Genomic DNA, 11,577 nt, shown 5'->3' on the forward strand with positions numbered 1-11,577 from the left:
TTAATATAATTGTGATAGTTTATGTGTGTTGAATTGTATTTGTGTGTGTTTGTTTAATGTACATAAGTATTCCAAGAAATTGTAGATATATAGTTATATATGTGAATATGTGCTTTGTGTTTGCGTTTGACATATTTATAGGTACTATAGAATTATGGTTAATATAATTACAATAGTTTGTGTGTTGAATTATATTTGTATGTAATATATGTATTGTGAGAATATATATATATATATATAATTAGGATAAGTTTATAATTAAATTTAACGGTACCAATATAAGTATATGTAACTAATATGTGTAGACATAGATTGTGGTTGCTTTCTTACTTACATAATATATTGGGTGTATGCTTAATATGATGGAAATTATGTAGGTTGACATACATATATGCATGAGGTTGTCTGCTTTTAGGTTATATTTTGCGAAAATAATAATGAGTATGATTGTCTTTCAAATAGGATTTCTTTAGAATAAAATCTGCATTTATTTTATCAAATCTGTATGACTATTTGTTTGCATATCTCTATCTAGACACTGCCCCTTACTAAGTTTGTAAAGTTCACCCCAATTCGCACCTCCCTTCTAGCTCAAATTAATTCAAATTAAGAGCAAGTTTAAGATCAAAGGAAGACCTTGAAGAAGCTTTTGACGATTTTGAAAGTTTTATTGTAAAGTAAAAATAGATATATTATAGTGATGTAAATTAAAGATTTTTATGAGTCTCACAAATATTAATTCCGTACAAAAGATGTGACGTTGACTTATAAATTTTAGTACAATATTACACAAATAATCAAGTTCTATACGTATAGTAGTGTTACCTTCTTAGAAGAGAAGACAGGACATTACAATTGATAATACATTTTTCTAATTCTCATCATTTCAATATATCTACATTTCTAATCACATGATGGTGCGATCATATCTTAATTTGACCATTTTAGTCAGTACCATAACCGAGGAACCATTATTTTCTATTAAGTTAAATTGAAAATGCCTTTATATATATATATATATATATATTAATATTGAGAATGCTGTATAACAATTCACCGACATATTCTCATTTTATTGGTCAAGATCACGAGATGATACAATAATAATTTAGCGAGAAAATAATTGTATCTTAAAGGCTCCTTTCCAATGATTCTTACCACTATATATTAACTATTAAATTGACTGCAGATAAGCTGGAAAAAAAAATATATTCCTCTGATTTTGTAAAATTTCTACTTTCGTAATATTTTGAAAGTGAATTTAAATTAATCGACCATATTTTTAATGAAATTTATTCATTGCAAATTATATAACTTTAGCTAGGCAACATATATATATGTGTGTATACACAAAACCAAAGGTCAGAGGGATGAGTAGTTAGATGCTCGGAATGATGTGCTCAAAAAGTCTGTTTTCCATTCGATCGAGGGGACCTACCTTGGCTACATATATGTATATATATGTGTGTGTGTGTGTGTGTGTGTGTATACATATATATATATATATATCAATAATCATCATCTGTGACGGTGGGATGAATTGCAAAATTTTGAGAACAATTTGTGTGGGAAGTGGCCAAAAACCACTATACTACTCTCTTGTCCATTTTGCATGGTGATGAATTATTTATTCAATCACCTATAGATATAAATATATATGCGACGTCTTTGATTTCTTATATATATATATATATATATATATATGTATATATATATATATATATATAACAAACCCACGAGATAAACAACCCAATTGAAGAAGAAAGGAGAAATAAGAAATTTCAACTTGCTTCCCTGTTCTATTTTATGATGAAATTTAACATATATTTGTATTTTAGGGTTATAAATTATGTAAATTGACTCAATTTAATTCAACTTATTATTAAGTATTAATTCTCAGACAAACTATGTGTATTTTTTAATTTACTAAAATTAATGTATAATTATATTAAATATTTTATTTCACATTTTTTTTATCAATTTCTGGAGTAATTTTTATAAAAGAAATCTTCTGTAAAATTTATTAAAAAAATATATATTTTTCTTAAAAAAAATAATGTAAGTTAATTACTTATATTTGTATTGTTATTATAAATTCATATATTTTTGTAATACCCGGTCCCAGAATTTAGACTAGGATCAATTTTAGCATTTAAAAATAAATAAAAAATTATTTATAAATTAATTTAATTTAATTTTTATTGAATTTATTAAAAAAATAGGTTAGGAATGTAATTGAAAATAATTTTGAAAAAAAAATAGATGAAAATTTGGATTCGGATAGTATTTTGGAAAGAAAAATTAAAAATAACGGGTTAAAGTGCAAATAAAAAAAAATTGTGTCACGTATAACCACCCAGTCAGCGACTCCAACGAACTGGAGCACGCCGCGTGGCGGGGCACGTTGATGTCGGTGTCACGCAGACGATTTGCGTGCCACGCGATGGACGACCCATGATCAATCCCGCGCGCGTGGATGACTCAGATTTATTTTCTCCTTAAGCGCGATCAGGCGGTCGAGATCAAATCGCGATAGACGATCCAAATTTATTTCTTCCTTAGACGTGATTGGACGAACGAGATCGATCGCGATGAACGATACAAATCATTACATAATGAATATTAATACCCTGCATCACACGGGAACCCAAACCCTAGTCGCCAGTCCCCACTAGAGAAGGAGGTCGACCGTCGACTGCCAAAAAAGGTAAAAATTCCCACTTCTGTGGCCAAATTGGAGCAAAAGAGACAGTGAGTGAGCCAGAAATTATAGGCAAAATCCGCTAGGGCCGCGACGGCCAACATTCTAAAATCTCTCCGATGAACCCCTTTCTGATTCTCGTTTCACGTAATTTTTTGATCATTGTATTCACCGTTCTTTTCTGTGCAGGTTAGCGGAAGAAAGAACCTCAGCCACGAAGGAGGACCGATAGAGCCACCGCACCTGGAGGTGCCCCCCACCCCCTCCGCCTCCGCTGGTAGGTTCGGCTTTTTGTTATTTTTGGGCAAACCGAGGTCCCTAACGTATTTTTCTATAGGGACATGACCAAAACTGGCCAAAACTGGCTAGGCCGAGGTAAACCACCGTCCTGGGCGGCAGAACCAACTCTGAAGCACAGTGCCGCCGTCGTGCCAAAACCCAGAATTGACCGGAATAAGTTTTGGACATTGATTTTAGATTTCTAGGGTATTTTTAGGTACGTGACGAGTGTTTTAGATTTCGCATGAAAAATTCAAAAAATTCAATACCCGTTAAAAAGCGTAGTAGGCAATACGACGTCTCGAAACACCGATCCGGGTAAGGATCCTTCACCCTATTCTCTGTTACGGTAAATTGATGTTTAACGATGTATAATTTCATATTTTTATAAAAAATTAAAAAATTCTAAAAATAATTACATGTTGCTAGTAGAAGCAGAACCGGTTAGTGCACATTTGTCGTGACTCTCAGTTTATTTTTATGTACTGTTTAAATTACTCACTATTACATTTTGCATGCTTACATTGATAGTTTTTATAGTCTTCTTGATTATCTGGGTTAACTGGTTCCTTCCTGCATGATTTATCTAGTTATCTGATTACTCAGTTATTGGTTATGATAAATTTAATAGCTTACTTAAATGTTGTTTTATTGATCTGTGAATATAAAATGAGATGTTGGTATTGTGTGGTCGATTGTTAAGTTGGTGAAAATCTGTATGTGAATGACTTATTGGGTACACGAAAAAGGGCTGACAGGCCCAGCATATAGGGAACCCTACTGTAAATGTTACCTTAGTCAAACGGGGCTGGGAAGTCCCTTACTAGTAAAGTTTGGGAGATATGGTTCACCCTCATACTGGACGGAGTATTAAGATGATGGAATGTTTGGCGTCCATTACTATACGGGGTATGGAGACGGCCGATTAATTGTTTAATTGGATATTGGGTTCACGAGTAGGGAGACATCTCTATGGACCTCTAAGGGTACCGGTAACCGAGTAAAAATAAAAATTGATCATCTCTTATTATCTTATATGTAAAAATAAAAAGTGTACGAATATGGGTCTTCATAGTTTGTTTCTGAAAAAATTTGTTACGTAAATACGGTATAAATGACTTTTTTTATATTAAATGAATTTACATTAAATTAAGAGTTTCATTAGTTATTTTTCTGATTTTTACCAATTTTCAGTTTTCCGTATCTGTGATTAGTGTGATATTCTTACTGAGGTAGTGTAACTCGCTCTTTCATTAACTATTTCAAATCAAGAGAACCAAAATCCAGATCCAGATCCCGATCAACAAGAGGGTTGTGAGTAGTTCACTATCCGAATTTCCTTTAAGAACTAGTGAAGGTTGTCCTATAATGTTTAGTTTTTCGTTTTTCGTTTTTCGTTTTTTTTTTAATTTCTATTTGTTCTTTTAGAATAGACATTCATGTAACTCTATTGGGCATTCTAAATTACTGTGTAATGAATGTAAACCCTAATTATATTGTTCACTTCCGCATTTAATTTATGAATTTATTTTTATTTGAGTTTCGGACCTTTATGATTTTTATTATATATAAATTAAAATAATATTAATTAAAACATACAATAAAAATATCATATATAATGCATATATTAGCAATCATTTATAAATTTAAATACATGTTTTAATAACAAAAATGATTTATTCTAATAATTACTAGAGATGTGAGCATTAAACGATAATATATAATTTATATTAGTTGAATTATTTATATATTAATTAAATGTATATATAATATGCAATATATATTAGTTACGTTCATTAAAGTGGTTCACAAATAATTAAATTAGTTGTTAGTAAAAGAATTAAATCTTACTTAATTTACTATAAGTTAATTTATTGCATATTTACATATTTTTTAAGAAAATTTTAAATTTAAGAATGTAATGGTGATTGATTATAGAGTATATCACTAAGATGTGAAGTATAAGTTAAGAAATGACAACTCGCACACACAGACACATACGCAAATATACATATATAAAAAAGTAAATATAAAAGAAACAAATTTTTATTATAAATAAACAAATATAAAAGCTTGCTTTAAAAAAAAGAAAAAAAAATATAAAAGGAAACAAAAGTGTTGGAGATGGTAGTGAGACCAATAATTGTTTGACAAAATCTTAATTATATGACATTTGCCCGATTTGATTATTACCATTTCCATCACTTTTAATTAATAAGTTTCTGTATATATATATATAAATATATATAAATGAAAAATAAATTTTAATTGATTTACAGAAAAATTTAAATTTATTATTGTTTGCAAACGAACTTAAGCAATTTTACAGAATTTATTTCTAAATTTAAACTTAATTCAATAGTAGTTTATATAAAAATTAATTTCATACAAAAGTTTTTGAAAATTTAATAAAATGTAATTCAAACTCAATTTAAATTGAAAATTTTTGAAAATATATTATTTCCACCAACATAAAAGTTCATATTATATGCCGTTTTTATCATTTTAGAAAAGACTTTTACTATCAATTAAAATATGGATGAACAACATATAAATTTTAAATCATCAAGGTGAAATTAAGTTATGATTGGACTGAATTTATGTATCTTAAACTTTGTTAAGTAAATTTTTCCAACAATTAGCTCCCATGAAAATTAAGAATACAGAAAGATATGTTTATAGTTTTGCCAATTGTATTTATAGTTTTTGTTTACTTTAGGCTCAATAAATTTTCTTTTTTAAATAGTTATATTTATAATCATATAGAAATCATGAATCTTGAATTCATGATAGATGAATTATGAAAACTAAAATATTTTCTAATTAAGTATATGTTTAATTAAGTTGATCAGTAGTGTGAAATTAGGTAGAATATTATATGGTTTCCAGTTGTGCAGATGGTACCAATCATGCAAACATTCTTTCAAGTGACAATCAATCACAAATTTACACATATACAACATTATATATATATATATATATATATATTCGGGGGCAAGGACAGATACAGAGAGTCAACTCGAAATAAATCTTTCCCCAAAACCAAGACACTAGTTGATAATACAGTCTACAAATTCTGCTCATTAATGGAACATATACATATATTAATGTATATAGCATTAATTGCTTCGTAAGTACGTTACAATAATTGATTTTTTCTATTATATATATTATATATAGAGAGAAGAATATGATTTTATTGTAGAATATTCAGTAGATCACAAGAATCTAGAATAGTGGCCAAATATATGAAGTGAAATAAATTAGTTAATTTCACATTCTGATCATGATAATTAAAGTTGTAACATCCATTCCGCCAAGTAATTTAGTTTCATGTCCGTGTGTGTGAATATATACAGACTGTCAAAACATCCTGTGTTTGTACAATAACTAAGTCTCCATTTATATCAATAGACAGCACTGACTTGATGATCCAGAAAATAAATTTATTCATATGTATATATACTTATACATATTAATACGCTATACAAAAGTAACTAATAGAGACAAAAAAAAACGAATATATATATATAGTTAGATATGCATGTCTAATATGGAGAGCAAAATAAATGTCAAAGGCAGCTGTCATGAAGTTGAAGATGATTGAAAAATGGCGACTGTATCTGTTGGGTAACAATTATAAGTGCACACATATACACACAGATATATATATATATATATATATATATATAAATATGAATGTACGTACGCATGGCAAAAACACGCTTCACAAACTTAGCTGTCTTCCAGTCTGAAGGCCCCCAAAATAAGACGACGGTAGACGGTGTTATACGCAGTGATGAAGCTGTGAAGCTGCCTCCAGCTCATCACCACGGCCAAATTCAAACCCCCAAACACATTAATTTCAAAAGCATATGTGTGTTTGTGTATGTGTGTGTGTGTATATATATATATATATTCTATTTTAAATTATTGAAAGACAAACCTACTTACGTCCACTTCGAATATCGCTACATGCATGCAATCACATTGTATGAATTTCAGTCTAATATGGTTGATTTCAATCATCCATTATGGTTCGTCAAAAGTAATAATTAATAAATATATACGAAAAAAATATGAAACTTATAATTAAATTATAGACATAATTTCCATTTTGCAAAATATACAACCATATCAATCAAAGCTAATATACATACTACTTCCAGAAAAACAATCATCAGTAAGTACAATTTGTCAAAGTGACAGTAACATGCATGCGATCAGACCATCAAGTTCTAATGTAGTATGACATATACATATACGTATAAATATGTATGTATCTATACATGGATCGTTTATCTTGCCATATTACATATATAAGAACCTAATTTAAGTTAGCCTTACAGCCTACACGCCTTGATTATTGTACGTATTCAACAGGTTTTGTTTGTATCTGAACGCTCATGCTTCTATATGCTGCTCATACATGTAATATAAGAAAAAAGTTAATAAAAACTAGTTTAGCTCATATATATCTATATATATAATGATAAATAAACGAAATAACATGTCGACTTCAAAATGCAAAAATTAACATTTACATTCAAAGGCAAAAATACATTGTTAAGTTGCTACAGTCCAAGGAAAAGTTCTAAACAAATTGACAATAACTTAAATCTATATTATTTCTAGTTAACAAATAATATATAACTTAATCTATATTATTTAGAAAATTCCAAAATTGCCATGCACCCTTTAACTGCGAGCACATCTTGATTTAATTCTTTAAGAATATCTCAAAAGATTGGAAGATAGTTTCCTGTAATAATGAACTAATTAATAAAAATTAGGCATATGTATTTTTCAAATATATAATTAACAAAGGAATTAGAAATAATTTGGTATATCCAGAAGACAATTATTAATGTCACTAATTATATATTCTGCACAAAGGATTTTCAAATATTCGATATTAATTAAGCTTACTCAACATCACTCCAAAAAAAAAAAAATCAATCAATCAATTTAGGTTTTTGGCTAATGAAATTAATGCACACAGGCAAACCCAATGGTCTACTTATGGAAATCTTCCTCTAACACACGCCATGAATTCTTATCTAAATCCAACTCAACTCATATCCTGCTCTTAATTAATTAATTTTCCTAATCTCTTGCTAAATCCTATAATAACCATACCTAATTTCTTCATAATGAGGTTTTTTTTTTATATATTTCTGGTCAATCTGTGATCATACTAATTCTTTTATCCTAAGATAAAATTATTATTTTTATCTAAAAAATTTATACAATCTAATAGGTATTTATATCTTTAATGAAAAAATAATAAAAATAATATGCAAGTAAGAACACAGTAAACACAACTCATTTCAGAATTTATAATCTCATTAAAAAAATTAGAAATATTAGCTATCCAGTGAAGATAAAATTAGATATTGATGCAAGATTTAAACCCAAATGACTACATAAGTAAAAATTCTAGCCGATATGGGATCTATATATCTATATATGCAATTAAAATATAATATAAATAATCTAATATTTAATGTATAAGTAAGTTAAAATACTGTAGCTGCAAATTTTTTTTTAAAAAAAATCACTTTACAATTTAGTAACGGTAATCAAAGATTCAAACTCAATTGCTTGGAAAATTCTTCACCCATGTATCACATGATCATGTGGGTTTGAAATTGGTCGGTTTCTATTGACTTTAATTGGGCACCTAGCTAGCTAAATTTTTAGTATTTAAACTTATAAATTAACAGTTGCAGAAACTTCATATAGATTCATAGTGTATATTTATAATATAAGGCAACTTAATTATTCTGTGTTATGAACCAGTATACTTACCGTTATGCATACATTTTTGGTCAATTTCCTACTGCTGTGTTTAAATTATTTAAATACAATTGGATTCACAGTCATGCACTATTGGTTTACATGACTTTTGTTAAGATGAACATACACATATATATATCTATATACCCTAAAGAAAATGTTTGTTGCAGATTTCAAAATGGCAGTAGTCATCACATAATTCTGATGGTGTTGGAAGAGAAATGAGCCATTTTCAGGATTGAGCCACAATGAACCTATTTCATTTTATAGCTTATATCACCCGCATTATCTCCAATACTATGGTTTGTGGACTTTGGTGCTGTGTGATTGTTTCTTAACTACTACCATACATACATATACTATGTGTGTGCATATATATATATATATATATGCTTTTTTTTGGGTCTTATTTCAATGATAACAGAGCACCAAATATTGAGTTGATGGAGGCAAAATTAATAAGAATATTAAAAAGAAAATTCAACCTCTTAATTTCATCACTAGCAGAATCAACAGAACTAATTAAAAGGAAAAAAAATTAAAGAAAAGAAAACATCTTGTGAAGATGAAAGTTGGAGGACAAACCTCTGGAAAAGTTCCCCATATATATATATATATATGAATATATATATTCTCTCCTCCAAAACATGCAAGTAGTAGTAAAGGTAAGCTAGATGGAGCCTTGTCTTGTGAGCTTATGAAGGAGAGCAGTGATAAGAGCGTCCCTCTTTTCGGCCCTAGCTTCTTCTCTAATCCTCCTTTGTTCTTCTCTCTCTCTCCACCTTCTATCCATCACTACCCTCTCCTTCTCTAATGCCTCCATCATCTGTCTCCATTCCATCTCTTTCATCTTCCTCTCCTTTTCTCTCGCCTCGAATGCTTCTCTCCATTCCATTTCTATTTGCATCTGTTGTTTCATAAACTCCTCCAGTATCTCTCTCATGTTCCCACTACTTCTGTTACTGCTAATTCCAACGCTACTACTACTCCCCCTCCCTTTCTTCTTCTTCTTCCTCGTGTTCTGATCTCCTTCGCTCTCCTCCTGATCTTCTTCGTCTGAAGATAACTGCACCGCCTTCTTCTTTGACCCGCTCGCCCCTCCTCCTTCTGCTTCTGCCCATAACATTCTGTGCATCCTCCCTGCAAATATTGCCTGCAACTCGTTGTAGAAAGGGAATTGTTGCCTCACGGCTTCAGCCTCCATCGTTTCACATCCCTAATAGATATACCCACATCATGAATACATATTTTGCATAATAGGGTTTCTTTTTTCCCCCTCAAAATATACAGAATTACTATAAAGGAACGGTTTTGATTTATGTGTATGTGTATATATATAGATACCTTGTATCGAGTTACTAGGTTCTTCCACTTGCACTTGCACTGTTCTGCGCTGCGATTGTAACCCTTTTCCTTCATCTTGGAAGAGATAACTTCCCAGAGAATTTTATTCCTTTTTGTTTCCATGAAAGTCTGGTCAAGCTCTGCTCTGATCATCAAGAATTCCTTAGTTTCTTGAGTACTCCATTGAGGAAACCTATCGGCCGGTTCAACGTTAACCGGGATATGGTGCTGCGGCTGGAGATGATGTTGCGGCTGATGAAGATGTTGATGTTGATGATGATGATGGGGGTGATGATGGTGGTGTCCTTCCATAACAACCAAACACACGCACACAGGCAAATTAAACTTTGCAGGATAAAAAAAAAAAGATCAAGAAGAACTGAAAAAGAGAAAAGATAAGAAAGAGAAAGATGATAAAGAGTTGTATATGACGGGTAGTGTGAATAGACGGTGTGAATCGTCAAGAAGGAAGAACTAAAAAAAGAAATTAAAAAAACAAAAGAAAATTTTAGAGGAATGTTTAAAATTGTTCGTTCAGATTTTAGAAAAGGAAATCAAAAAACACTTTTTCTTTCTCATATTAATCCTATTTTTCTTCTCTCACTAAGTCTCTATCTCTCTACGCGTAAACTCATTATCTCCCTTTCTTTTTATTCTTTTTTTTTTTAAAAAAAAAAATACAAAATTGCTTCCCCATTTGTTCAGACTGCGTTTTAGTGACGTCACGCTTACGTGAATATTTCCAGGTTGTGGGGCTTTATTCTCTGCAACCAGTTGTACAAAACTTGCACTCCAAGCTATTTCTTCTTTTTCTTTTCTTTTTTATTTCATTGATATAAAAATTTGTCAACTTTCTGGTCCATTTTCTTTTTGAAACCGTGTGGAGGTGACGGAGTTGGGGACTTCACTTACGTGGAAGGATTTTACGGCTCTAATTATTTTTTGCATGCATTTCTGCAATCTAATTTTTTTTTTAAAAAAAATTATCTCCTTTTATAGTTTTAATAATATTTATAAATTAAAATCAACTCCTTTTACAGTTTTAATAATACTTATAAATTAGATTTATCTCTCTCTTTATGTTAATAATAAATAAAAAAATAAATTATTTTGTTAAATTTTACTTACGCGGTATCCTGTCATGTCCCACGTGTGGCAGCCCACCATCTTTATCCACGTGGCGCCCATGCAGGCATCATATGACTGATTATCTGTTTCGGAAGGGAATGGACCCCACTCTCCCTATGTTTCACACCTATGATCTCTTCTATCTCCTTGCCCATATATTATTTTTTGACCCCACAATGCGTATCCAAACCACTCACTATATATATATATATATATATATATATATATTTGGAAGTACCTCCTTTTCCTTTATTTATTTATTTATTTAATATAATTGAAAGTATTATTACATTAAGACAATTTCTTAATTATATATGTCAATGCTA

The 11,577-nt window shown here is 30.1% G+C and overlaps 1 protein-coding gene across 3 annotated transcripts; it reads right to left on the minus strand.

Annotated features, from left to right (window-relative positions):
- Nucleotides 1–7,115: 7,115 nt before the first annotated feature.
- LOC110820957 (trihelix transcription factor GT-3b) lies at nt 7,116–10,720 on the minus strand. Of its 3 annotated transcripts, none has more exons than XR_002540977.2 (3): nt 10,124–10,720; nt 9,365–9,995; nt 7,116–7,399 (listed from the first exon to the last, which is right to left on the minus strand). XR_002540977.2 is itself a non-coding variant. In XM_022050604.2 (2 exons), exons 1-2 carry the CDS (start codon nt 10,433–10,435, stop codon nt 9,450–9,452), a joined length of 858 nt encoding a protein of 285 aa, XP_021906296.1. In that variant the 5' UTR covers nt 10,436–10,720; the 3' UTR covers nt 9,247–9,449. The 3 variants fall into 3 exon arrangements, 1 of the variants encoding a protein (XP_021906296.1); XR_002540976.2 differs by lacking the exon at nt 7,116–7,399 and adding an exon at nt 7,460–7,742; XM_022050604.2 differs by lacking the exon at nt 7,116–7,399 and having other exon boundaries at nt 9,247–9,995.
- Nucleotides 10,721–11,577: the final 857 nt, after the last annotated feature.

The sequence above is a fragment of the Carica papaya genome, chromosome 8 (assembly GCF_054855325.1).
Source record: "Carica papaya isolate Zhongbai chromosome 8, ASM5485532v1, whole genome shotgun sequence".
Taxonomy (NCBI): Eukaryota; Viridiplantae; Streptophyta; class Magnoliopsida; order Brassicales; family Caricaceae; genus Carica; species Carica papaya.

What these genes read in the sequence shown, in the direction of transcription:
- LOC110820957 (XM_022050604.2), bottom strand. Translation starts at nt 10,435, where the DNA reads ATGGAAGGACACCACCATCATCACCCCCATCATCATCATCAACATCAA. An exon ending in ACCTAGTAACTCGATACAAG is followed by an intron (nt 9,996 to 10,123) that starts GTATCTATATAT and finishes TATATCTATTAG; the next exon opens with GGATGTGAAACGATGGAGGC.